The 26,634-nt window shown below is 55.7% G+C and overlaps 2 protein-coding genes across 2 annotated transcripts; one reads left to right on the top strand and one right to left on the bottom strand.

Moving 5' to 3' along the window:
- The first annotated feature begins 896 nt into the window (after nt 1-896).
- Nucleotides 897-16,159, top strand: LOC102074105 (carbonic anhydrase 9). The gene is made up of 12 exons (XM_005488774.4): nt 897-1,152; nt 7,879-7,902; nt 9,054-9,224; nt 11,366-11,508; nt 12,155-12,247; nt 12,484-12,550; nt 12,719-12,876; nt 13,040-13,175; nt 15,268-15,291; nt 15,470-15,496; nt 15,634-15,727; nt 15,870-16,159. The coding sequence occupies exons 1-12, from the start codon at nt 1,032-1,034 to the stop codon at nt 15,931-15,933; spliced, it is 1,122 nt and encodes a 373-aa protein (XP_005488831.1). The 5' UTR covers nt 897-1,031; the 3' UTR covers nt 15,934-16,159.
- Nucleotides 16,160-16,861: 702 nt separating this feature from the next.
- On the bottom strand, nt 16,862-21,909 carry LOC102068887 (gamma-secretase subunit Aph-1b). The gene is made up of 7 exons (XM_074532682.1): nt 21,655-21,909; nt 20,294-20,464; nt 19,149-19,222; nt 18,858-18,980; nt 18,364-18,491; nt 18,008-18,131; nt 16,862-17,773 (listed from the first exon to the last, which is right to left on the bottom strand). Exons 1-7 carry the CDS (start codon nt 21,765-21,767, stop codon nt 17,736-17,738), a joined length of 771 nt encoding a protein of 256 aa, XP_074388783.1. The 5' UTR covers nt 21,768-21,909; the 3' UTR covers nt 16,862-17,735.
- Between the last annotated feature and the right edge of the window lie 4,725 nt (nt 21,910-26,634).

Genomic DNA, 26,634 nt, shown 5'->3' with positions numbered 1-26,634 from the left:
ATCTACCAATATGTACCACAGTCTGTTGTCCATGAGCCTGGTCACTTTTGGTGCAGGACCTTGCTCAAAGCTTTTTCATATTCAGGCACAGTGTATACATACACGGAGCAGCACTCACATGCTTCCTGCCACCTCTGAGGAGCAGAAGAAAGACTTCTGCCCAGACTGGAGTTGTGCCATCAAGTAGAAATGTTTTTCTTAAATATCCATCAGCAAGCAGAGGAGACATCCACCTGAGGAGTCCCTCACTCCCCACTGAGGAGAGGGGACAGCCATGGAGATTCTGCATCTCAATAGGGCAGGGTCCTTCACCCATTGCTGAGGAGAGTGGACACCCACCACTGAGAGGCCCTTTGCTCAGGGGTCCCAACACCATTACTGAGGGCAGGGGACAGCCACTATAAAAGGGCTCTTCACTCACCTCTGAGGAGAGAGACATGCATGATGGAGGGGTCCCTGGCTGACCACTGAGGAGAGGGGACAGCCAAGAAGTGCCAACTTCATTGCTGAAGAGAGCAGACAACCACTGCTGAGGAGAGTGGGAACCCATGGCTGACAGATCCCAGACTCATCACTGAGGAGAGGGGACACCGAGTACTGAGAGCCCATTCCCTCGTCACTGAGGACAGGGGACACCCAATGGCTGAGGGGTCTTTCACCAACTGCTGGGGAGAGGGACCCCCCGCCCGTGAGGGGTCCTTGAACCATCGGTGAGGAGAGGGAACACCCGTAGCTGAAGGAGCTGAGGACTGGGCTCCCCCGCTCCGGCTGCCCCGCGTGTCCTGGCGTGGGACCGGGCTGGGCTGGGCTGGGCTGGGCCGGGGGCGCCCCCGGGGCAGTCCCGCGTTCGAGTCCCGCGCCGGGCGGCTCACCTGCCTGGACCGTGCGGCGGCAGACTTTGGCTCCAGCCCCTATAAAAGGTAACGGAGGCGTGAGTCAGAGCCGCCTCCTCCTCCCCGCCCGCTCTCACTTACGTGCGGCCGGGCGGGCAGGCACGGAGCCGCCGTCCCGCACCCGCGCACTTGCCGGAGATGAACCGCGCCGCTCTGCGGGTCTCGCTTCTACTCTCGCTCCTGCTCCTGCCCGCCCCGGGCCGTGCCGGCTCCGAACAGGAACACGGCGGCGAAGAGACCCCGCACTCCGCGGGGAAAGGTGAGCGGGGGGTCCCTCGGTGCGCGGGGCTCCACGAGGCTTGGGGAGCCCCGCTGCTCCTTTGGGGTCCCCGTGCACGGGGCGCCTCGGAGCTGAGTTTGGGACCGCCAGTGCCTCAGCAGCCTGATGCGTGCAGCACCCCAGTGCTGAGTTTGGGGTATCCGATACATGGGGTGCCCTGATGCGCAGGGTTCCCTCCCTTGCTAGGCTGGGGGTCTTTGGTGAACGGAGCGCCCCAGTGCAAGGCGTGCTGGATTTGGGATGTCTGATTCTTTGTGGAGAGGTATCCCCAATGCCTGGGAGTTCTCCCCTTGCTTGGTTTGGGGGTGGAGGGGCTGCTGTGCCTCCTGCTGCACCCGTGTTAGGGCTCCAGGTGCGCCCCAGGATGAGGTGCCTCTGCGGAGATGCGCCCCCCCAGCATCGCCCAGCTGCGGGCGCTGCACCCCCCAGCACGTCCCTGCCTTTGTCCCCGCTCCCGCCAACTCCCGTGCGGCTCCACTGGCCCGACCCCTGCCCAGGGGCTGGGCCCTCGCTTTGTCCGCAGCCCTTTTCCCTCGCTAAGTCCCTCTCGCATCAGACTGAGGGGCTCAGAGCTTCCTGCGGTGGGGTTACAAGGGCTGTGCACCAAGCAGTCCCTGCTTTCTCCCGGGGTCCGCCGGGAGGTTCCAGCCCCGCTCCCGGCGTGGGGAACCGCGGCCGGGCCCCTTCACCCTGCAGGATGTCGGCTGGGCTGCCCTGCACCCACCTCGTCCCCCCGCGGGCCACAGGGAACGGGGTCTGGCCCCTGCTGCAGAGCTGGAGGGGGACTGACCATGGGGGACGGGGAACGTGACAGAACGCAGGGCTGCAGGGCTGTGTGCCCCTCCTCCTCCTCCCCGTGAGATGTCTTGCTGGTGTTGTGGGGGCTTTCGGAGTTACAGGTTCAGGGAAAAAGTCCTGGGTCTTTGGTGTTGGTTCCTTTTCTGATTGGAGGCTGAGGCACCGCCAGCACTCTGCAGGGATTTTGGGGGAGTGCTGTGGATTTGCTCTTCTGGGGCTGAGTCCTGCGCAGGGACTCAGTTGTTGTCCCTGTTCATGCTCCTTGTTCCCGCTTTGCCCACAGGTTTTTTTTCCCGGGCTCAGCCTCATAGCCTGTCCTTGGTTTTGCCTCTGGTAAGGAGTTGTCCTGACCTGTGCCAGGACAGCTGCCCTGTGGTAAGGACCAGGAATTGTTTTGTGCCAGGAGCTGCTTTTGTTATTCCAATGAATCATTTAGCAGACCCGCTCTTGCCGCCCTTGCCGGGCTGAGCCCTGGACAGAGATGGGGATGCAGACGGTTCTTGCCACAGAGATTAAGTAACCCAGGCCACAGGGTGGGAGGGTGTCGGGCGTTCAGCATGCCGGTGCGCTGCGCTGGCCGAGGGGCTGGACACTGCGTGAGGCTCGGGATGGCTGGGTGGGAGGACGGGGATGGAGAAGGGGAAAGGAGGTGGCCAGGAGGTCAGTAGGGAACAGGCAAGTTAGCCCATCTTATACCAGTGTTAAGAGGCTGAAGTTCTGGATGGAATCCCATGGGAAGCAGGTCATGGCTGGAACCCTGCAAGGCTCCTGCCAGCTGCCAGGACCTGCGTGTCTCAGCACCTCTGCCGGGTGGGGAGCTGGTTCCCTCTTCCTCCAGGCTAGTGCATGAGGTAGGGCTGGTGACTTCCCAGGACTCAGCACGTGCTCAGGGATTTGCCATGGGGTTGTTCCCTGAGAAGACTCTGGCTTGCCCAGAGACCTGAGTCCCACGCTAAGTGTGTCTTTGGGAAACAGCATCTCGCTTTCCCTGTTTCCTCTCCCTCTTATTCAGATGTGTCTTGCTCTCAGTGTCCTCTTCTTGCTCATTCTCCAATGTCCTTTTTCTCCAAGTGAACCTATCTTTCTTGCTTAATACTTCTTATTCATCTCTCTCCCCAGCTCCAAGCACTGACCTGTCCTCTGGGATTTCCCCATTTTCTTCTCTTTTGTGGGGATGGTCCTTTCTCTGCAGCACTCTGATTGTTTCCTGTTTCCCCCAACAATTGCTGGAGCAGCTGGGTTTGGAAGGAGCAGGAGCAATACTCCAGGAACATGCCCTGGACTAAAGCCTGTCCTATGCCTTCCTTGACCCAAACCCTTGCCCCTCCTGGGGGGAGCTGGCAGTGTTGGGATCCACAGCCCAAGCAGTTCTCCACTAGGAGAACAAAGAACAATCCCTGCAGCGACCTGTGCTGCCAGTGGCAGATTAAAGGCTGATCCCAAAGGCTTGTAGTGGGTCAGAGTTTATAAACACAAAGGGGCTTTAATGCAGCCAGGCTTGGGAGGGATCAGTGCTCCCATGGGCAGCACATGGAGTGGTGTCCTGAGCTGAAAGCACATGGGTGCTGCTGCGTCGGGTCGGTCTGGAGGGAGAAACCAGGGAGAAGATGGGGCTGGGATGGCACAGCCTCCCATAGAGATGCTTCCTGTGGGGCTTGGAAGAAGGATGCTCGGGTTATGCATGCCCCTGCCCAGACCCTGTGCCTGTGCTGTGTTTGCCACAGATTGGAGAGCTGGCTTTGGGCAGCGTGAGCACAGTGGCGCAGTCCAGGTTCCACAATCAGGACACTGCCTTCAAATGACATGGTGTTTGGATGTGTTTTGTAGGCTGGGACCTGGCTGCTGTGGCTGCTCCCTACTTTGGCACCTGCACTCTGTGCATCTCTGCATGGCCTGGTACCTCCTGGCTTACTGACCCTTGGGAATAACATTCCACTTACCGTCTCTTCTGGGCCATGATCTCCACTGATCCCTTCATAGCCTGGGACAGCAGAGTGGTTTTGGTCTGGCATCTGTGAGCTGAAATCATCCCATGGGGCTTTGAGCCAGGTGTGGCTCAGGATTGGGTCCCAGTGGGAAGAGGGGGCTCTGGCAGGATGCCAGCACTCCCTGTGTCTGAGCACAAGGCACAGTGTGCCCAGTTGATAAGAGAGCAGGAGGGAAGAGCTGGAAGTGAGCTCACTGTCCTTCATGCCACACAGGAGCCATTGAGCTTCTGGAGTTCAAGGCGAGCAGAGAGCAGGAGTGGCTGTGCTGCTGTCAGGCAGCATCCACGCTGTGAGCAGCACGTGTTTCAGTGCTATCAGGTGGTCTGCAGCAGTCTCAGACTACATAAACACTAAAATATGAAAAAGTCAGGATAGAAGGTGCAGACCTACTGGGCAAACCCCTGCTCTCCTTCCTTATTGTTTGCCCCTGCTGCGGGCTGCCTCCTGGTCTGTGCAAATGATCCTGAGTCCTTTGGGTGCACAGTCCATCCCTGCGTGCCCTTGGTGAGGTCTCCTGGGTGCAGCCTGCTGCATCGGTGCCTTTCCTACGTGGAATTCACAGCAGCCAGCGGTTGAGCTGGCTCCTCACGCTGCCAAAAGCTGCTCCTACCCTTCCTCCCGGACTGCAGGACATGCGGAGCAGCACGCTGGTAATGGCAGCGTCCGCCTGAGCTCGGGGGGAAAGTGTTGTTGGATGGTGTTGGATGTCAAGGAGGGAAAGGAGCTGGCACTTGCAGCAAAGCCTGTATCCCAGAATGGGAGGGCTGAGTGGGAGCAAGGAACAGCAGGAGAAAGCACAAAGGGAGGGTGTGAAGGGGGGAAGCTCGTGGGAAACTTGGCTGGATCGCGGCCGCTGGGGAAAGGCGGGTGGCAGGCGGCACTCAGGTGAGCCGGCGGGCTCTGCGCGGCTGGGAACGGAGGCGTTTTTGCCTGCAAGGGCAGGCAGATCCTGTCAGCACCCTGCTGTGCTCTCCTGCTGGAACCCCTGCAAGGAACTTCTCTTCTTGCACCTTCTTCTTGCACGTTATCTCCCGCTGTGCGCATCGCATCACCAGGGCTGTGTTTTTGGGAGCTCTCTGCAGTCCCTGCCGGGCCAGTGGGTGCTCCGAGGGAAGGCAGGGCACGCCAAGAGCTGCAGCACCCGCTGCCCAGGGGCAGCCACGTCTTTAGCTGGCGAGCGGCAGCCGCCGGGCAGGAGGGAGACCTGGCATCATCGCGCGGCCCTTGGGAGGAGCGGACGTGCTCCGGCGGGAGGTGTGGGAGGCAGACTGAGCTATGCAAATCGGCACTTGGGCAGGGCAGTGGGTTAATGTTCACGGGAAAGGGATGCGAGATTGCAAATGCCCCCAGGTGGAAGGGATCGGAGGAGTTGGTGCAGGGCTGCTCCGAGCCGTGCCGAGGCAGGGGCCGATGCTGAGAGCCTGACCCAGGGCTCGCCTCGGCGCTGTCCTGCAGCGCTCGGTGCGTGTGCCAGGGGGCCCAGCCCTGCACAGCTGCGCCTGAGAGATGCCTGCTTGAAGGGGCAGCCTGGCTGTGCCATCACTGCACCCAGATCCACGGGATCGGAAAACACACTCAAGGGGACTTCAGTGGGTGTATAAGAGCTCATAGATCCTTTTGGTTTTGATGCTGAGACATCCCTGAGGAAGTCTGTTGGGTTGAAGTGGGTTGAACTGGCTCCTGGGTGCGGCTTCAGGCTTTGGGGTGGTCAGAGCTGCCGAGCTGAGCTGGCAGGAGGCTGTGAGGAGGGTCCAGAGACCCCTCAGCTGTGGGAATAGGCATGTGCTGGGAGATGTGGGAACCTGAGGTAATTGATACAGTGCCGACACAGCAGGGCAGGTGTCAGCACAGGGCTATTGCTCAGTCTGTGATATGATGTTGGAGCTGCTTTCTGTCCAGGCAGAGTCCCTGAAAGTGAGCAAAAAGTGGGGTGTCGGGGCAGGCTGTGCCAGTAGAAGCATGTGCAGTGAATCATGTGCCAGCCCTGGGGTGCTGTGCCTTACCTGTGCCAGGACTGCCCCAGTGTGAGTGTTTCTTTGTGCAGATGGTGCCAGGAGGGGTAGGAGAGTGGGAGCAGTGTGAGAGATGACATACTGTGTTTCTGGAGAAGGTTCCATGTTCTCTGGATTTTGTGCAAAGCCGGTGCCCGGGTAGCAGGTACCCTTTGTGTGAGCAAGGTGGGCAGGATAAGTGAATCTCAGCTTGCTGTAGCACAGCTGGGTGCATCCCTGGGCAGTGCCATGCAAGCAGACATGGAGAGGGCACTGCAGTCTGTCCCACTGTCTATCTCTGCAACACACAGTGCCCTAAACACCCTCCAGCCCTTCCCATTCCAGCCTGGCTGTGGTGATCCACATTCCCCAGCAGCACATGCACCAAGACCCCCAGCAGTGCCCATGCCTGGATCCTCGCTGAGTGCAGGGCAGGATCCTGCTGGGTTAGGGCCTTGCATGGGACATCTGGGCCTGGGAAAGCTTGCCTCCTCATTTCTCACCCCTGAGCTGGAATCCACTCCTATTAATAGCAGCAGCGTGTCGATGGCTCTTGTCAGCAGCCGGGATGGGGGCCGGGACAGCTCCTGCTGAGACCCTCCTGCATCTGGCCAGGCTGGCAGACCCCCACCAAATGGCCCCACCAAGGGACAGAGATGATATTTGGGTTCAGCTGTACCTCTTAAATGCTCCTCCATGTCATTGCTGTTGTATGAATGCCCCCCTTTGCCCCAAACCTGTCCCATCCTGGCACTCTCTGCTCCTGCACTCAAGGGCTGGGAAGTGCCAACAGCCTGTCTGCAGCAACAAGTTTGCTGGTAAGGACAAAACAGAGGAGGAGCCTATGAATTACCTGTTGTGCCAGCCAGAGCAGGCACATTATCCTTTTGGGCCATTTTTTCCTGCCTGGGGCAAATTTGAGCCTCACATCCCTTTGCCTGGAGCTGGTTGTTTAGAAGGGCTGGTGATAGCAAAGGTGTTTGGTCAGGGGCATCTGAGAAGAGGTTCTGGTGCACTTCTAGGGCCAGCTCCAGTGATGTGCCAAGAATCCAGGCATTGCTGGCAGCTCTGGAGGAGAATAACAGTGTGAGGGCCAGCCTTTTAAGTACTGGGTGCTCTCAGGACCTTCGCAGGAGGGCTTTTCCCCTCTAGATGTGCACATCAGATGGGAGATCTGGTACACCACCAGCTGTGGGAAGCTCAGGTCACATCTTGCCCTGCTGTGACCCATGGGTGACACAAGAAATGCAGAGGTCCTGGCATGGGATGTCCCATCCTCCCTCCTGCTTTTCCAAAGGAAAAGGTTTTGCATGGTAGGACCTTATGAAGCTCTGTGTGGGCATTTGGGTGGTCATATGAACTACAGCTAGGGACAAGAGCTGAACATTTGGCCTGGCACATTTTCCTGTGAAAGTCCATCCCCATTGCAGCGGCGCTCACTGATGTAAGGAGGTTTTGAAGCTCATTTCTTTCCTCTGCTGTCAGTGCCAGGGCAGTTTCCCAGGTGGGAGGAGGGTGTCTACATGGTGCAGTGCACCTTGCTGCCCAAACTCCTCTTGGAGTGTGAGAGCTGCCCTTGTGAAGTTCCTTGTCCTTGGGCAGTGGGAGGTTCTGGCTGCTCTGGAGCTGGTGCAGCTGCTCAGTAATGGAAGCCAGTGTCTCTGATTTTTCTTTTTTGAAGACAATGACAAAATGTCAGCCCTGGGTTTTCCCTCTGACTGACAACTGCAAGGGACTTACATATGCTCCGAGGAGGCAATACCCTCTGGGAACCTGCCCTTTGCTGGGACAGAGGGAGAGTGGGAAAGCAAAGGTGGGGAGGGGGATGGAAGGCAGTGGGAGCCCAGAGACCTGCTGCCTGGCAGAGGTGTGTTTGCTGATAACCTTTCCCTTCCATTCATGTGGTTCTTTCTTTTCTTTTTTTCAAGGCCACAGCCACTGGAGCTATGAAGGTAAATACCCTGCAGTTACTTCTGCTTTTTTCCTACTACCCAGCAGATCCTGGAACAGAGCCAGCCGTGGTTAATTATTACAAGGCTTCCGTGCACACTCCACGACTCACCCTTCCCTCCTGCCTGACCCTGACACAGCACTCGCACTCAGGCATGGATGGGCTGAAGAGCCAGAGGTTGATCTGATTTCACCAGGAAGCAGCAGCTCCAATGAGGGCTTTCCCAGTCCTGTGGGTGTGGGGGATGACCCTCAGGGAAGGGCTCCTCCCTCAGTGAGAGCTCCCCGACCCTGTGCCAAGGGGGGAAAAGGCTGCTCTCCCCATGCTGGACTTGCAGCCCATGCTGGGACTTTGACCAGCCCAGGGATTAGCTTGTCTTCACCTCTGCCCTCTGTCACCATCCCTCCCCATCCTATCCTGCCTGGCCCTGCCCTTGCAGCACAGCCTGGGGGGCTTCTCCACAGCACCCATGGTGGGCATGGCCACAGTGCTGTAACAGATACACCATTTGCTGCCCCATCACTCTGGGCCTTGGCTCAGCTGCTCACACCCAGCTCCATATTTACAGGGGTCCTGTGAGGAGCTGGTGTGGGGACAAGCCTGGGTTTGCACTGGCCCATGACACGCTAGAAGCAGTCCTCTGCAGTGCAAAGGGAGGTTTCTGAGGCATCAGCCGTGCTTATCCCAGCTGTGGCACTGGGAAGACGTGGCCATTTCAGTGGCCAGCTCAGCCATGTCAGCTGTCCCTTTGCCACAGAGCCCAGGAGCACTGTGGTACCTTGCTCCAGCAGCCCTGGGGTGGTACCTGCCAGAGGCCAGGCTGTGCAGGGCAGCCTGTGTGTGATGAGCTGCAGGGCAGCAGCTCCTCTGCTTGCCAAATCCACTTGTAAATGATCTTCTTGCACTCTTCCTAAACACCCCAAAAATAGACTTTCCTGGCAGCTCACCATGCTCTGAGACCTTTCCTGATACAGCTGCTTTCAGTCACATGTTGACATAAAGCTGCTCCCAAGCTAACTTCATGGAAACTAAACTTATGTGCGTGGCTACTTCCCTGGCCAGTGCAAGACCCCCAGCACCTCAAGCCTTCTTTCTGGAGGTCTCCTCACCCTGAAGATCTCACTGACAGTCCCTCCTTCCTTCTCTCACCAGACCTGAAGCACTGGAGCACGGACTACCTGGACTGCGGGGGCACCAAGCAGTCACCCATCAATGTTGACACAGCCCAGGCCATCTTCAGCCCTGACCTGCGGCCCATCCAGCTCTCTGGATACAGCCTGCCTGCCAACCAGCTGCTCAAGCTGAAGAACAATGGGCACACAGGTGGGCTGGAGCACAAGGAGAGGATGCTCAGACTCTCCCAGCAGGACTGGGCTTCTCTGATGCCCTTCCCCTGGGCTCTGGGAAGCAGGCTGTGACCCTGTTGCCATCTAGGCCAAAAGGGAAGAAATGGGCTATAGAAATTTTACATGTCCATTTGTTTTCCTGGACAAAGTGAGAAGCCCCAAGGTGTCCAGAGCCATTGGGAGCCAGCTCCAGAAATTTGTTAACTCCACATCTTCTTTAAAAATGTGTCCATGATATTTCTGATATGCATTTTCAGCTGCTGCTTCCTCCCCTGCATTTCACTTTCAAAGGACTCATCAGTCTTAGGATGTGACTTACACTTTAAGCTTCTTACACCTGTCTTTTAGGGCACAGCATTTGCCACCTTACTTTGTCTGTACTTGAGGATTCTATCTCAAGATCTTAAGAAATTTTCATAGGTTTTTGTTTTCCCTTCTCCAATACTAGCATGGTTTTTGTAAACAACTTTTTGTTCACAACTTATTCATGTTATTTTAGTATCAGCCTCGGTATTCCAGATATGGAGGAAAACCACATTTTTCCACAGCTGAGCATGGTTGGACCTGGTTGTTACCAGCTTTTTCTTGGAGGAGGCAGAATGTTTTGTGCACGCTGATGTCTGCCAGCCCCTGAGCTAAGAAAGGGTTATGGAGAAAGGGCCTTAGGAACTTGCTGATGGTGTGATAAGGCACCTCCTTGCCCTGGTGGCCAACGAGATGGAGCTGACCTGTGTGTACAGCAAACTTGACAGGTCAGGCTTGCTGTGTATTGTCAGATCAGCAGCGTGCTGCATGCACAGGGCTCTACACTGTGGCCTCCTGCCCTAATGTGCCTGCAGAGTTAAACTAGTTGAGCTCAGTAGTTGCTATTTTAGACACCCTGGCATCTGGTGTTGCTTGGTGTTTAGAAAAGCAGTGAGAGCATTTTCATTGGGGAGAGGGGAAGTACTTTCTCACAAGGCTTTTAAGACGCCTTTTTTATTGTGGCAACCACTGTTCTGCCTTATGAAAAGCCATAAATAAATAAAAAGTTGCAAGCCTAGTTAGCTATTTGTACTGTTACTCATTTTGGTAACAAAGTGTATATGTTATATAAGATTTTTTGAGGGCTTGAAAATGACTCAAATAGTTAGGAGAAAGAAGACAATGGTTTACCTATATAAAAGAAGTGTAAAAACAGATAAATTCATAGGGAGGGAACAGTTTCTCACTTCCTGTATTTGAGTTTTCTATCTCTGAACCCAGTGGCAAGGAACTTGAGACGACCAATGACTCATCACAGCCCTGTTATGCAGTTAATCCCAAAATCTGTGCCCTATTAGTGATGTAACTAAGGGACACCCCATTTAATAAAGGAAAAAGGAAAAGGCTTTACATTAAAAATCAGGAAAAGGTGCTTAAAAGGATAGGATAGCCTTTCTCAGGGTCCAGGGATATTCCTGATATTTTTGCCACATGTCCAGGTAACTCAGTTTTAGATTTGCCACATTGTTGCAGTAGTCCAAAATAGCTGGACAAACCATACTAAAGTAAAGAAAAATCAAAGTATGAATTTATGGTATCCAAAGGGGCAAAAGTTTTAGCTCTAAGTACCTTCAAAATATTTAATGCCTCTGTGGCACTAGCTCCAGTGCTGTCATACACTTGGAGGCTGCTTTATTTGAAAGGTCCCAGCTCACCAAGAGTTGCAGCTCTCTGTCCCTTTGCCCTGCTCTCATAGATATCCACCACTCTGCCAGTATCCTTCTCTATGAATTTTGTTCACGGTCTCTTTATATTTTTCTCACTTACTGAATTAATTGTTGGATAACATTTGGCTTGGAGCTGGCCCCAGGAGTCTTTGTGGAGGGGCTCTTCACTTTCCAGCATTTTCATAGCAGCTCTTTTTGAAGCTGACATATTTACTGCAGTATCCTACAACCTTAGGTCGGAAGCTGAACCCTGCCACATTGGCAGGCCTGCCCACAGCCTCATGACAAATGGAAAGCAAGGTTTTCTGTTATGACCAGCTTCTAGAAACCCGGAGAGACTGTTTCCCTCGAGACACCTCCTTTGCGTACCTGTGGAATGGGCTGGGCTTTGTGTTGTGTTCCTGACCTCTTCCTTCTGGCTCTGCAGTTGTCCTTGAGCTGCCCGACTCGCTGGCTCTGGCTGGTGGCTATGCCCAGCAGTACCGAGCTGCACAGCTGCACCTGCACTGGGGCTCCCCGGCAGGACCTGGCTCCGAGCACACCGTCAATGGGCGCCGCTTTGCTGCCGAGGTGAGGAGCCCTCACAGTGCTGGATGCACCTTTCCCCTCGTGTTGCTGGGCACAGGAGGCACTGGAAGGCTGTCGTGCTCCTCGCCCATGGCTGTCTCTGGATGTGGGCTGTAATTCCTGGCCAGGATCCTGGGCTGCTCTGCAGCAATGCAGTTCGGTGTGGCAGGCCACACTTTGATGCTGAGCCAGACTCATGCACAAGCCTGGCCCTGGGCTGATGGTGCAGGAGCTGCGACCGTCCCCAGACTGTGGAAGCCAGCTTTTCTGGAGGCTGTGAGCCTGCTTTGGGAGCTACAGAGACTGTTTACTCTGTACACACTGTCCTCTTGCTCTGCCAGCTCCCATCTGGTTTTATCCCTCCTTCTCTAGCTGCTGTCCTCAAACTGAGCCTGGCTCTGCAGTATTAGCCCGTTATGCAGGACAGAGTGCTGATTTGCTGTTGATGAGCAGGGAAGTCCCTGCAGGCAGAACTTCATGCTGGCTGCTTTGCACCAGCAGACCCACCAGCATTTTCCCTTCCCTGCACTGGTACTCATCCTATCTGCATATGTCTCACAGCCCTTGGGTCAGCAGGCTGTAGCCCTGTGGGAGTGAGCATCTCCCAATGGCATCCATCGGGCACTGGAATTGCATTTTTCCCTTCCAGATCCATGTGGTCCACTACAATACCAAGTATGACAGCCTTACAGAAGCAATGGTTCGCCCGGATGGCCTGGCTGTACTGGGAGCCTTTCTGGAGGTGAGTTTCATGGATCAGCAGCAGGAGGATGGGACTGGAGTGGGCAGAGTTGGACACAGTTTTGGGGACTGACAGACGTGCAAATATACTTTGGAAGAAGGGGAGAGAAAGGGCAGATCAGCCCTGATAAGAATGAATATGTCACTGGGTGCCTCTCTCAAGGAGCAGTACCTCCCTGCTGCCATCACCATCTCATCCCGTGGCCTTGCTGCTACCTTGGGGTCTCTGTGTTGCAGGTTGGGCATGGGGAGAACCAATACTACCATGAAATACTTAAGCATCTGCATGAAATCGAAGAAGTAGGTAAGGCACTGTCCCACCTCATACTGTGTCAGGGGCTGCAGCCCAGCAGAGAAACCAGCTGCTCAGCAAAGCTGCAGCACATGCAGTGCCACACTGCCCATGATATTCACGCTGTTGCCCTCCAAGGGGTTTGTACCAGTCTCACTCCCATTATGTTTCCTCTCCCAGGACAAGAAACCTTGGTGCCTGGATTCAACATCGCAGGTCTGCTGCCTGCCAACCTGAAACTCTACTTTCACTATAATGGCTCTCTGACCACCCCTCCTTGCTACCAGACAGTCAAGTGGACAATCTTCAACCAGACCATGCTGCTCTCTCATCACCAGGTCTGTCAGGGCAATGAGCTCTGCACTGGGTCTTTCCCAGCCTCTCCCTGTGAGCTGGTGTGGATGACCTGTGCCAGGGCTCTGCAGCTCATCTGCTCCCCAAAGCGGGATGTTATTCCCACATATGTTATATGATATTCTGCTCACACTGCTCTCCTTCCAGATGTCACTGTTGGTTTCCACCCTGAAAAGCCCTGAGGATGAGCTTTTGCAGAACAATTACCGACCAGTGCAGAGCCTGCATGGGCGGCAGGTGCTGGCGAGTTTCCAGACCTCCCCTTCAGTGAAACACATTCCTGGTAAGAATGCTGTGTGTGCTCAGGCTGCTCCCAGCAGCAGGGATGCAGTGATGGGGGGCAGCATCAGGATTCAGTGCTTTGTGTATTCTGCAGAAACACATCATGGCTTAGATCTGCCTGGTAAGTGACATGTGGCAGCAATGGTCTTAGGGTCCTGCTCTCTCCCATTTCTGCACTTCCTTCACCCTGCCTGGGGAAGACTGGTCTATAGAAACTTATTTTATCCTTAGTCTTGCAGATGTAACAGCAGCAGGACTAGGGGATGCATGGTCAGGAGCAAAGAGGCAGGTCCTAGCATTCCAGCTAGCTACTTCAACCCCAAAAGGAATAGATAAATTCAGTAGGAGCTGCCAGAGGTATGAGCTTGCAGTGAACACCCCTCCCCAAATCCTGCAGGAAGGGCAGTGCTGGGGACCCCTGCTGAAGGTTGTGCTCTGTCAGCACAGCCTCACAGCCATCCTGGCCAGGCACACAGTCTGCTGCCTGAGGGCTCCCTGAATGCCCACCCTCTATTTCTCCTTGAAGGCCTTACTTGCATTGGTGATTTCCAGGCATGAGTAGAAATCACTATTAATCATCAGGTGTGACTATTGCTCTGCATCACTGAGTTTTTGCCCATTGCTTCTCTCTGAGGTCACTGGGGGTTTTCTATTCAACATCCTGTTCCTTTTCTGTGCTGATGGCATTTCCTACACCTTCGGTGAAGGTGACTAATAGGAACAGCACAGGGTTGGTCCCAGGCCTCTGGGCAATGCCTCAATAACCACACAATGTGGTGCAAGGCACTTCCCTCACCGTTCCACCTGCAGCCTGCTTGCTAATGGCTCTAGGCTTTTAATCACTGTGGTCTTCAGCCTGGCTAGCAGTTTCCCATGTGGCACTGCATCAAATGCTTCACTGGAACTGGGAGAGATAAAATCTACCGCATTTTCTTTGTCTAGAATATCACTTATCAAAGAAGGATATCGGGTTAGGCTGGCATGCTCTATCTTTGGTAAACCTCTTAGATACTTTATCATATTTTCCATTTACCTCCAAGCCTTTCTTTTACTACTTTCTTGCAGAAGCTGTTCCAAAGCCTCCCAGCACTGGGGCAAGGGGGGAGTTGGCCAGCTCTACTTTTTTTTTTTTCCTTATTTGCTATTTCTATACAAAAATCCCCACTGTAACAAAGCCACAAATGTCTTGTTCCAGAAGTGCCAGGAGAATGTCCCAGTACTCTTGGATGAGGTTACTGGTCCCGTGCCTTATGTGCATGGGATTGTTGGGGGTTTCTCCCCACATCAGTGCTAACTGCCTGCTTTAGCCCTTGGGGCTGCTGAGCACTGAGATGGAGTGCTGTGGGATCACACCTTGTTTGGCTTGCAGCTGCACCTTCTGTGCCATTGCTTGTTGATCTTTCTGTCAGTCACCCCCAGCTCGGGATAAGCACTCCTGTCCCCAGCTGCTGGGTGGAGGTGGCAGCTTTCCTGCAGCAGCCATGTAGCTGGATAGAGCCCATAGATAGTGCCACTCTGTGCACCATACCCGAGCCAGGTACAGATGATAATGCAGCTCTTTAAAAGCCATGCTTTCATGCTGGGCAAACATTTGCCCAGAACAGCTCCCTCCCAGCATGCAGGGCCACCAAGCCATCCCCATGCCAGGTGCCCTACCTGCAATGTGTGGCTGCCTCCTCCCTGGGAGCTGCTGGCCATCTCAGGCAACTGTCCCCATGGCAGCTGCCTGCTGGGCGCTGCCCAGGTGCCTCTCTGGGGTCTCCTGTGCAGTCATGGGGTGCTGCAGTGCTCAGCACCCTGCCTGCTTCCTTGGCTGTAGCAACAACAGTGGGGAGAGTTTCTGGCTGGGCTCAGCGAGGCTCAGGTGTAGGCTGTGGCTCAGGGATCCCTTTTTCTTCCCTTTTCTCACGCTTCTGGCAGGGTGTCAGGGCTGGGCTTCCTGCAGCAAGATGCTGTGAGCTGCTGGAGATGTGGCAGCTGATGGGAGTCTTGTAGGCAGCCCTACTTTGGAAGTGGAACCCAAAGGCCTTCAGGCTTGAGACTTCCCAAATACTTCAAAGGCTGTGCCCTGACTGTGTTGTCTCTCTTTACAGGTAGTGATGATTCAGCAACAGCAGGTAGGTGAGGGGCTGGCACAAAGCAGGGGAAGGTGGGCAGGGGGTGTACCTGCCTGGGAATTGGGGTCTTGTGCAAGCCACGTGCTGAGCTGGGGGTGGGCAGCCACAGTGGGTTTGTAGGGCTGCTCTAGCATCCATGCTGCTGGTTCTCATCTTCCAGTCTTTGTCTCCTTTTCAGAAGGACACTCCACCTCATTTCACGCAGGTAAGTGTGCCCAGCCAAGGCTGGTTCTTTGTGTCCCCTCTGCCCTTGGGCTACCAGCCTACTCCTTGCCTGCTCTTACTCAGCCAGTAGTTGCAGGGGACCATCCCCAGTGTAACACGGCTGTGCTTGGCTTGCAGGAGATGTGCTGGCTGTGCTCTTCGGGGTGCTCTTTGCTGTCACAGCACTGGCTTTCCTGCTGTACATCTATAAGCACCGCAGCCAGAACACACGGTGAGCAATGGGGAGACACAGGAGGACGGTGCCTGGGGGCAGGATGGGTCCAGGGCCCCAATAAGAAGAGGGTTTAATGGTGGTTTCAGGCAACAAGACCTCCCTCCTAGTCTAACACTTTCCCCCTTTCTTTCCCCACCAGGCTGGACTCACCAACCAAATCCAAGGTCATCTACACGGCAGCCAGCACCGAGAACACTGCGTGAACTCCACACCTCCATGGCAGTCCCGGCCCCACTGGCTCAGCCTGTCACCCCACCTCCCCTCACTCCCACCCCAGGTCAAGGAAGACCAGTGCTCCAGCACGCCTTGGCTACACGGGCTGCCCACATGGACTGTTTGTCTGGGGGGGGCAGCATTTGGCCCCAATAGATATTTTTGTTATAAAAAAGGTAAAAACTCATTAAAAAAAAGTAAAATCCCCCCATGGTACCAGATGTCTCTGCTGCCTTTGTGGGAAGCTGTGGGGCAGGAAAGAGCACCCTGGTTCAGCTGAAATCACAGTGGAGAGGGGTGGGCAGGGACCCCTTCCCAACCAGCAAAGACAGTATCAGCCTCTGTGCACTGGGCAGAGCTCCAGAGTAAGCAGCACAAGGCTTCTTCTACAGCCCAGCCCTGCCCTCCATCACTCTGGGACTTCTTCCTCCTCTTATTTGTGCAAAGCATTGGAAAAACATAGCTGTGGCTTGGTAAGGCAGAAGAAAGGCAGAGCTGAAGGTGGCAGAGCCACTGCTTGCTTGCTGGGCAGCCCCCACCCAGCTCACCTCTGGCTTTATCACAGCTAGATTAGCCAGGACAACCCTAGATCTGTGGCTACCTCCCACCTTTCATGATGGCTCCTGTGGAGCTGGAGCGAAGTCCCAGGGAGCTTTATGGATGTGACAAAACCTTAATAAACTGGCCCTGTGTGGGAGAGGAACCTCCCTAGCTACAGCCTTCAGTGGCCTCCACCCCAAAGCTGTAAAATTAGAGTTCAGCCACTGTTAGGATGTACAGAGAGGAGCAAGGCCTGCAGGCAAACAAGGTCTGCAACTTCCAGACCATCCCCCTCCAGCCACACCACCACAAAGCCATTGTTACCACTGTTTGTACCTTCCCCACGAGGGCAGCGCTGCTGGCCACACAGAACCCCACTTGTCTGTGGTACTTAATTTTATTGGTATAAAAGCCCACTGTGGATAAAACTGCCTTTTCAGCCCGATGGCAGTTTCTCCCTCCCAGCCCTGTGGCACAGAACCAGGGCTGGTACCCGCCTGAAAATCCCCAAGAACAGGAGAGGGCAATGATCCATTGGAATGGTCCCTTGAACCCCCTCCCAAATCTGTGCCGGCAACAGCTGTGGCATTGCGTCTCCTCCCAAACCCTCCACCACCCTCCATGCCCACTGGGTCCTTTGGATACTGTCTTTTTCCCTCTCCTCCTCCCATCCTACATGGTGTCAGTACCCTCGGGTCGCCCAGCACCATCCTGCTGCACCAGGATGCCAGCTCAGCCCTGCCAGGGCTGTGGCTCCTGGGGCAGCAGGACTGGGCAAAGAGGTGGAGAAAGGAGCACTACAGCAGTCAGCCACGACCCAGGGAAGGGCAGTACTTTGCAAAGCCCCTTCCTCCACCCTGCAGCGAGGAGGCAATGCGGGCCCCCTGCCCTGGCATGGGGGACAGCACATCTGTGGCAGCGGGGGGAGAAGCGATGGGTTTCTTTGGGCTCAAGCCTCCGGCAGTCACAGGCAGGCTAACTGGGGCTGAGCTCACAGCAGGGCCAGCAAAGTTGGGTCCCCCAAAACTGAGGTGTTTTATGGGGACTCCCAAAGGGGCGTTGGAGTGAGCCAGTCTCAGCCACACTGGTCGGCTGGCTGCCACAGCTGGACCCCAGTGCCTGCCCCACCAGGGCTGGCCAGGGTCCCCCAGTCCAGGAGAAAAGATATTGCAAAGAAGGTGATGGCCGATCCTGCCGCCAGGATAGGAGGGGAGGGGAGGGGTGACTGGGGACCGGAACATCCTGCAGGGCTTCAGGATCCTGGCTGGGGGCTGGCTCCGCTCCGTAAACCTGCAGGAACCAAGAAGAGAAACAGTGAGTTTTCACCAAATTCCACCCCACTTCCCACAGGAGAGGCGACAACCTGACAACAGCCTCAAAAACCACCTGCTCCTCTGCTCTGGGAGACAAGGGGATGATGCCCTTGCTTGAGACATTGGGACAACCTCTCACCATCCTAGCACCAGTCTGGGTACCCCATGAGACCCAGAGTGTCCCCCACCCCCTCTCTGGAGCAGCACTTACAGAGCAGGAAGCGCCGCAGGTTCTGCGCGGATCCCCCCGAGAGTAGGTAAGCCCAGGCAGCGGCAGCAGCCATCAGCAGGTAGGAGGGCACCAGGCTGCCCACGTACATGGGGTTGCAAAACGACTGCAGAGAGAGGAACGAGAAGAGAAGGGTGAGCAGGCAGGAGAGGACAGGGACAGGATGTGTGGCAGTGTCATCACCTCAGCGAATGGAGTGAGACAGGTGGCACCAGCCCCAGGATTTGGTTTGTGAAGGGCCAGCTCCTTTGCTAGTGCCAAAGGCTATTTCCCACCAGCACAGGGACCAGTACTCTGAATACAGGTCCCAGCACAGAGCCCTGCTACCAGTTACTCACCAACCCCGAAACAGTGAGATGCATGATAACGACTGCTGCGATCTCCCACCAGCGCCGGTGCTCGCAGCCATGAAAGAAGAGGATCCCCCAGAAGGTGTGAAGGAAAATCAGCACCATGGTCATAAAAGCTGCAGGGAGAAGAAGAGGTGTCACCAGGGACTCACCCACTTGACTTAGCCAGCAGACTTGGGGAAGAGATGGACATGAATCAGTAAAGAGAGGGTAGAGAAACAGTTTGGCTGGACTGGGAGGTGCTGGGTCAGACTCCACATGTGAGCACATCCTTCACTGCTCTTCATGAAATGAAGAGCAGGGAGGATCACAGGGGACAGCAAGAAGGGTTTGCCACAGAGATATGTGACAGGGGATTATAAGGGTCTCAGGTAGGTGAGAGTGCAGCATGGACAAGACAACGTAGGAGGGAAAACTCCAGCATCTCATCTGCTGCATCTGAGGTGGGGCAGAGATGTGAGCAAAGGGTGCCAGTTACTCACCTGAGGTCAGGAAATACAGCTGTGAATCCCCATGGATGCCCACAGTGCCAGGCCCTAATGCGTCTGCCAGGAGATTGATCATGGAGAAGGCGCCGCTCATGAGACCAAAGCCTACACCAGCCACTGCCAGGACAGGGACACTGTTAAACTCGGAACCTCCCAAGGGTGACACCACGCAGCTCTGAGCGAGCTTTGGCATGAGAAATCCATTGCTCCCAGCACCATCCTCAGCCCTGCCCAGCCTCACCCCCTGCCCCACGGTCAGGGTGCTCCACTCTGCACAGCACTCACCATATGCCATTTGCTGAATGGAAATGGGGGAGCAGCCGTCCTCACTGAGGGCCACCAGCCCCTCAATGGCCTTCCTGTGGAGTGAGAGCACACTGGAGTTCAGCACAGCCAAGCCACCTCCTGAGGCATGGTGCAGTGTTCACTCTGCACCATGGCACCTTCCTGGCAACCTCCCCCTCCCCGAGCAACACCCACCACGGAGACTGTCCGTGTGACTGTACCACCAGACAAACCAGGCATGTGAAAATCATGTGAGGCCAAACAGAAAGATTTTCCACAGAGGAATGCGGGTGCCAGCCAGCCCAGCAGAGCAGGGCTGGTGAAAGCAGGACGCTGGGTGTAAGGCAAGCAGCACCCCCGTATGGAAAGCAGCCCCACTGCAGGCGTGAGAGGCTGTACCTGATCTCCGCACTTAGAAAGATGTTGACTAACAATGGAGGAGGTGCAGGAAGAGCTTGAAGAGTTAAAAAAATTCAGTGTGGAGAGAAACTGTGAGAGGAGAGGCTTTGTAATTTGTACCAACTAGAGGTGCAATAGGCCAGGAGGATGCCAGGCAGTTCCTCAGCCTAGGGAGGAGAGCAGTGCTTGGGACCGGAGATTGCAAGGCAAAGGAAACACAGTGGTTTTATGTCAGTGGAGCTCTGCTACCCTCTGCCTGCCCGCCTCCGGCAGGGCCCTGCCGCAGGGAGCCTGCCCACACGGCTCTCCCCTGCACTCTCCCAGGAAGACCGTGGAGTATGAAGGACACCTCCCTGTGCCTGCCTGCCCAGCCCCAGCACAGTGTTCTGTCCATCCACAGGACAGGGTGCAGCACATCCTCCCCTGGCAGCAAAACCCCTGCATTCCAAGACAATGGTATCAGGAAGACTGGAAGCTGCCCAGGCTGCTCTGAGACTGTGACCCAGGCTGCTCAATCAGGGCACCAGATGCTCCAGACCTTAGGGCTGCTCTGCCCCACCACCTGAGACCCACTGGGGTCAACACACTGAAACAGGCACCACCCACGTGCTCAGGGTAAGCACGGAGGCAGCTTCCCACCACGCCTGACAATCCCCCCAGTCCAGCAGCTCACAGGCAAAACCTGGCACCACCACAGCTGGGAAGAGCATCCAGCAACACTGGCACAGTGGGGGAGATGCCATTACCTGAGGAGCTTGTAGTAAAGGAAGCGGAAGGCCTCCTGCAGCAGCACAGAGAACATCACCCCAAAAATCAGGAGCCCCTTCTGCAGCCGCTCATCCTGGGGGTCGCTGGCTTTCACTGCGATAAACCAGATGAGGGATGAGAGCAGCAGTGACACCAGCCAGAAGAAAGCCCTGTAAGAGACAGAGCTTGCTGGCACCGGTGCTGTGCCAGAGCCCCCACTGTGCTGGGACTGGCACTGGCAGCTGTGTCCAGCCGTGCCCACTCTCCAACCAGCACCAGTGCCACTCTGGTACCGGTGTGGGGCAGGTGGTGCCCAGATGGGTCTCACTGCTGTGCTGTGCCTGCACACCTGCCCACTGGTCACCAGAACTGGCATCAGTGCCCCCACAGCAGTACCAGCACCAGACTCATATCCATGCCAGTACCACTTCCAGTACCATGTCCTTCTGGTCCCACAGCAGTACTGGTACCAGTTTCCCAGCTGCACACATGCACCAGTACCATTACCAACCCTCCACTGGTACTGTATGAGTTCTCATGTCTACTATGTGCTGTGACAGTAAGACAAACAATATTGGTGCTGCTTTCATGCAAGCAGCAGCACCAGTGTGAGTACTGGAGATTCCAGTGAGCCCATAACAGCACCAGTGTGAGCACTGGTTACTCCAGTGTGCCCACAACAGCACCAGTGTGAGCACGGGTTACTCCAGTGAGCCCACAACAGCACCAACATGGATAGTGGTGACTCCAGCGAGCCTACATCCGCACCAGTGCGAGCACTGGTGACTCCAGTGAGCCCACATCAGCACCAGCACCAGCACCAGTACTGGTGACCCAGTGAGCCTGCATCAGCACCAGTGTGAGCACTGGTTACTCCAGTGAGCCCACAACAGCACCAGCACCAGTACTGGTGACCCAGTGAGCCTACATCAGCACCAGCGTGAGCACTGGTGACTCCGGTGAGCCCATAACAGCAGCAGTGTGAGCACTGGCGTGCCTGCTGCAGCCACCACAGTGCCTCAGCCAGCACCAGTCACATGCCTCTCACAGCCCTGATGCCACCACCACCCTGTCACACCCATAGTGGTACCAGCACTCCTGTCACGCCCGCACCGTACCAGCACCGGCACTGGTACCAGCTCCCCGGTCGCGACTATAGTGATCGTGCTGAGGCACTGGGACCAGCAGCCCACTGCATCCGAAGTGGGACCAGCACCAGCAGCAGAATCAGTGCCCGCGCCACCATCGTTCTGGTAGCAGCACCGGAGCTGGTCCCAGTGCCCCGCCCCGCTCACGCCGCTCCCGGAGCCGATCGTGGTCCCGCAGCCCGGCGGCACCGGAGCCCCCATGGCTGACTGACCCGGCGATGAGGATGATGATGCGGAGCGGGTCGCGGGCGATGGTGAAGATGAAGAGGCCGAAGGCGGGCCCGAAGGCGATGAAGGTGCACCCGAAGAAGACGGCGAGCGTCATTTCGGCGGGAGCGGGGGCACGGGACCGGGCTCGGAGCCGGAGCTCGGACCGGACGGGCCCCGCGGCCCCTTCCCCCTCCGCCGCCCTTCCGGGCCGATGACGTCACACGTGCGCGCGCCGCCGCCGCCGGAAGCCGCGTCCCGGGGCGGGCCCGGGCCCGTCAGTCACGGGCGGCGTTGGATGCCGGGAAAGGCCCGGGGAAGGCCCGGGAAAAGCCCGGCCAGGGCGGGTCGGGCACCGGGACGGCCTCCCCGGGGAAGGAAGGGGTCGCAGCACCAGCCTGGCAGAGCTCCAGAAGCGTCTGGGGAAGGCTCTCCGGTGCACGGTGTGAGCCTCAGGGGGGCCTGTTCCGGAGCTGGACGCGTGGGTCCCTCCCAGCTCGGCAGGCCACGTGATCCTGTGGGGGCGCAGCCTGTGCCCAGGGGTGCTTGGCCTCGACCCCACGGGCACCCCCAGGAGCACGGGCTGGGCGAGGTGTGCAGACTGTCCCGCCCTCGGTGGTTCTGTGCTCCTTCCGCTTGGCACCTCCAGTCCAGCCCCATTTCAACGAGGTTGACACGGAAAGGCACTTCAGGGCGCTTCCCGCTTACAGGCACCCACACCCCAACACACACCCTTCCTGCCTCCGGGAAACTTTGGACAGGAGCACTGGGTGTAGAGTTCTGCTGACCCGGCAGAAACAGTCTGTGCCCATGCCAGTCTTGGCACACATGTAGCAAGGTCAGAGAAGGCTTTTGAGGGGTCTGGAAAAGCTTTTGTTACATCATGGAAAACAGGCGCTGTTTGTAGGAGGCACAATTCACAGCAGAGCACTCCAACATGGAGTACAGAGGGCTCTCCTGGAGCAGGGGAATCCCAGGGGAGCAGGGAGATGTGGGTCCCAGCATATCCCCACCAGCTCATGGCTTACCCTCGCAGCCAGCAAGTTGGTAGTTGGAAGTGAGAATCACAGGATCTTTTCCACTTGTTCAGGGAACATCACTGATATTTTGGCTTGATCACCAGGGTTTACACGGCCAAGTCGTGCCCCCAGCACAAGGGATCACAGAGGAGGAGAGAGGGCAATAGTTTTGTCCCTGCCTAAGATTTCATAACTTTTTTGAAAAACAGCCCAGAGTCAGCCCACCTGGCCCAGACAAAGTCACACCTCACTCTGTAAGCGGGGGACATCCACTTAGAGCCCCTGTGTTAGTTACAGTTACAGCCCCAGGGTTCTGCCTGCTTGGCCTAGACAGCCTCAAGGAGCTTGGCAAGGATGGCCAGGACCCACTGAGGGGTGGAGATGAAGGCTGGGGCTTGCCATCCTGGGAGATGTGGCTCTGGTGGCTGCGACATCAGGAGGATGGGTCACAGAAGGAGGTGTCACCAGGGACATCACCAGCCGCAGCACACCTGGATTCTGCTGAGCAGTGAGCGTGCATGCAGAGGAATGCTGGGCTGGATAGGGATGGGGGCAATGCCCAGAGTGTTTCTAATGAGAAAAAACTGCAAGCACCCCAGGGCAGGACAGGCCACAGAACTGTGCTTGGACTGGACAAGGAGCTTAGGGCTCTCAATGGTGGCAGGTGCTCAGAGAGGCTTTGGGGACATCCTGGGTGTTCCCAGTGCCCTGCTGCCTCCCACCCAAACCTGATGAGCTCCCTTTCCATCCACCAGGCCTTGGCTCCAAGACTTGTGTTCTTCCTGGCTCTGCTGACCATCCAGCCCAGACTGCAGCACTTTGACCAGGCCAACATGGACACAGGCAAAAGGAAAGAAGTGTGTGAGGAATATCTGCATCATGAGGTGACTTGGCTGCTGCAAGTGATAGAGGGAAAGAGGGGCACTGTGGAAGCCCCACTCCTTTCTGAAGTGCAGCAGCTGTGGCTGTTTCAAGGTGCTGTATCAGCCCTGGTCTGGGTCACTGTGGGCTGCTGGCTGGACAGACAGACAAAGGAAGCATGCCTCTGCCAGCTACAGGGAGCAGGACAGCTGCAGCAGCAAGGAGGAGGACAATGACCAGAAGTTCAAAGGTGCCCACAATGGTCTCAGATCTTTGTGATCACCACATCCATCGCCAATGGAGACATTCAAGCTAAGGCTGGAGGGGGCTGTGTGTAACATGATTTAGTTTAGAGTGCCCCTCCTCATTGGGGCAATGATCTTTAGAGATCCCTTCTGACCCCAGCTATTCTTGATTCTAAAGCAGGACCTACCTAGCACTTGAAGCATGGACCGGCGTGATAGAATCAAGACCAGTAATTTTATCATCTTCTAAGATAATACTATGCAGATCACCAAAATGATGATCCTAGCCCAATCCACAAAGACAATAAACAACATAGGGGAGACATCCTGCAAGAAAGGTATTGCATAACACAGCCCTGATAACAAGTGCTTTTTATTTATTTTCTTTTGCTCTGAAAGGCAATAAATCAACCTTGTCACTAACAACTGCTAAACCAATGCGATGAATTGTCCCCAATAGTCCCTTTCTGCCTGTCACCCTGTCGTAGGCCTGTCTTGCAGCAGAGATGCTCCAGTGCTGCTCCCAGATCCCCTGAGCAAGAGGAGCAGAGGCCACATGTGCTCCTGTACTGTACACTCCACTCTCCCAGGCAACACGTGGTCATGGCCATCCATGCTTCCCTCCAGCTGCCTTGTCCTCTGCGGACTTTGACAAGTCAATAATATGGATTTGGGGACTGGGAGATTTATGTGGCACTTGGCTTTAGGGGGCCTGACCTGTTTTGAAATCCCCCAGAGCTTTGCAAAACCCTCACGATTTGGCAACACAGTTTTTCTGGCCCTCTCCCCAGTGTCTAAAGCTGTAGATGCAGGGAGAGACTGAGGGGTGGCAGTAGTCTGTGCCTGGCTCTGCACAGCTTGACAAGTTTCATCAAAGTATCTCAAATGCTCTTTGTGTGGTCCTCCCACTCCACCACGTAGTTCAAGGGTGTTGAACGGCAAGGATTCAGAGATGAAATGAGGCACTGGAGAGATGAGAAAACTGGAGCAGAGAGCAGAGGGGAGAGGCTGCTGAAAGTTCATGTGTTTGTATGTCAGTGGGGTGGCAACCAACAGCAGGGCTGAAAACTCTCTGGGGAGATCTTCAGTCTGCCAGGCCAAAATAAAGAAATCCAAAGGTTGAAATTCCATGGGAGAGGTGGAGAGACAGGAAGGGAGGAGGGCAGAGGCGCTTCAGTTCTCATTGTGGGGCTGTGACATCTGTGGGGAGACATGCTCCCGTGCCAGCAGTTCCACAGTGCCCCGTGCTCCCAGAACTTTCCCTGGCCCACCTATTTCTCTGTGAAGCCACAGGGGAAAGGAGATGGGTGGAAGAATGGGGGAAATGCAAAGCTTTGCTGAACCATGACATAGCTCATGTCTTTCTCAGGCTGAGCATCACCTGGGAACAGCAGTCTGGATCCCACTGCCAAATCACAGGCCATTCAAATGAATAAAAAGCCCCTTGCAGCGAGGTGTAAACAGTTAAACCAAGTGGACTGGTCCAAACCAGGAGGCAGCAGCAGCAGCTAATGGGGAAAAAACAGTGGGTGTGAAAGGGCTCTTTGTCCCAGCAGGAAGGCGAAGGGCGCCCAGAGGCTGGGCACTGGGACGCACCCTGACCGGGGCACAGGGCAGGCTTGTTTGCAGTGCAGGGTGCAGACTGCAGAGAAGAGGTGCTTTTACATGCTGGTTCGTTTTGAAGCCAGACAAGCCCCTGCCTGGAAGGTGCTTTGACTAAACAACAGAATGGCTCAGCTGATGCACTGCAGAAGAGGAAGGCGGGCCCAAGGAGGAACTCCAGCCCTTGCGCTGGAACAGCTCAGCAGTCCAAGATACCGTGTACTGTCCTCCCGTCCAGCTCCTCCAGGCTCAGAGTGGGAGGCTGCAGCTCGCAGCAGACTTTGCAACCTTGGGAAGATGAACTGAAGATGAGCACTGCATACACAGGGAGCTTTTTTTCCCTGCTGTAGAAGGCCTTAGAACCACAAAACAGAATTGCTGGGCCATGGAGAGGGCGGAAGGCCAGCAGCACCTGGGCAGGAAAGAGATGCGATCTCAACACCCTCCTTTCCTTGCCCGAGAGGCACAGCAAATAAAGGAAAGCAGATAACAAAAGCCCTGTCAGGCTCTTGCTGGGTCTGGCTTGACAAGGGGTCAGCATGAATTGTGTTTCCTGGCAGTGTGTGGATGTGCTTCTAGAGGGATATCCGCTGGGTAGTGTGGGACAACAGGGCTTGGTCCACATCATAGAGGGGCCCAAAGCGAAGGGCAGGACTAGATAATGGCTTTGGGCATCCCCAGGAAATCCAGCCCATTTTGGTAACAGCAATGAGACACATCCGGCTGCTCTTCAATTTGAGTTGGAGAAAGTACAGCAAGCCAGGAAGAAACTTCCTGAACATTTGTCTGCTGCATTAATATTTGCTAGCTTCTACAGCTGTCCCTCAGGCAGGCATTCAGTCACTGGCAAAAGAAATTGCAACTAGTACAAAGGGTGAGCAGCTAATCCCATACCTGGAGAAGACCCTGACAACTAATAACGTGTGCATGCATGATCATGTGGTTGTGTGTTTCCTCATTGTCGTAAACATGAACCCTGCATGGAGATATCAAGAACCTTGTGGCTTCCCCAGCTGCCAAACCAGTAGCATGCAGACTGTGGAAGGGGACACACCAGTGACATGGTTTATCACCGTGTACTTGAAAAGGATGGTGAGTTTGAGTTTGAGACCTGAGGTCTCCTCTGTGTTCCAAGCAAGTGATGAAGATGAGGGAACACAGTCCAAACCATGTGGTTATCATTCCAAGCCTTCCCACAGCCACACAGGTCCTGTAGACCCTCCATGCATCATCTGGGGAGGGAGACCCACGTCTCCTC

This window comes from Zonotrichia albicollis, chromosome Z, assembly GCF_047830755.1.
Source record: "Zonotrichia albicollis isolate bZonAlb1 chromosome Z, bZonAlb1.hap1, whole genome shotgun sequence".
In the NCBI taxonomy this organism is placed as follows: domain Eukaryota; kingdom Metazoa; phylum Chordata; class Aves; order Passeriformes; family Passerellidae; genus Zonotrichia; species Zonotrichia albicollis.
This window is presented reverse-complemented; position numbering and strand designations above follow the sequence as displayed.

Coding starts and splice junctions, on each gene's coding strand:
- LOC102074105 (XM_005488774.4), top strand. CDS start 1,032: ATGAACCGCGCCGCTCTGCGGGTCTCGCTTCTACTCTCGCTCCTGCTC. Junction 15,292..15,469: donor TGATGATTCAGCAACAGCAG/GTAGGTGAGGGG, acceptor TCTCCTTTTCAG/AAGGACACTCCACCTCATTT. Junction 15,728..15,869: donor CACCGCAGCCAGAACACACG/GTGAGCAATGGG, acceptor TTTCCCCACCAG/GCTGGACTCACCAACCAAAT.
- LOC102068887 (XM_074532682.1), bottom strand. CDS start 21,767: ATGACGCTCGCCGTCTTCTTCGGGTGCACCTTCATCGCCTTCGGGCCC. Junction 18,492..18,857: donor GCTGTATTTCCTGACCTCAG/GTGAGTAACTGG, acceptor TTCTCCCTGCAG/CTTTTATGACCATGGTGCTG. Junction 17,774..18,007: donor CCTGCGGCGCTTCCTGCTCT/GTAAGTGCTGCT, acceptor TGGTTCCTGCAG/GTTTACGGAGCGGAGCCAGC.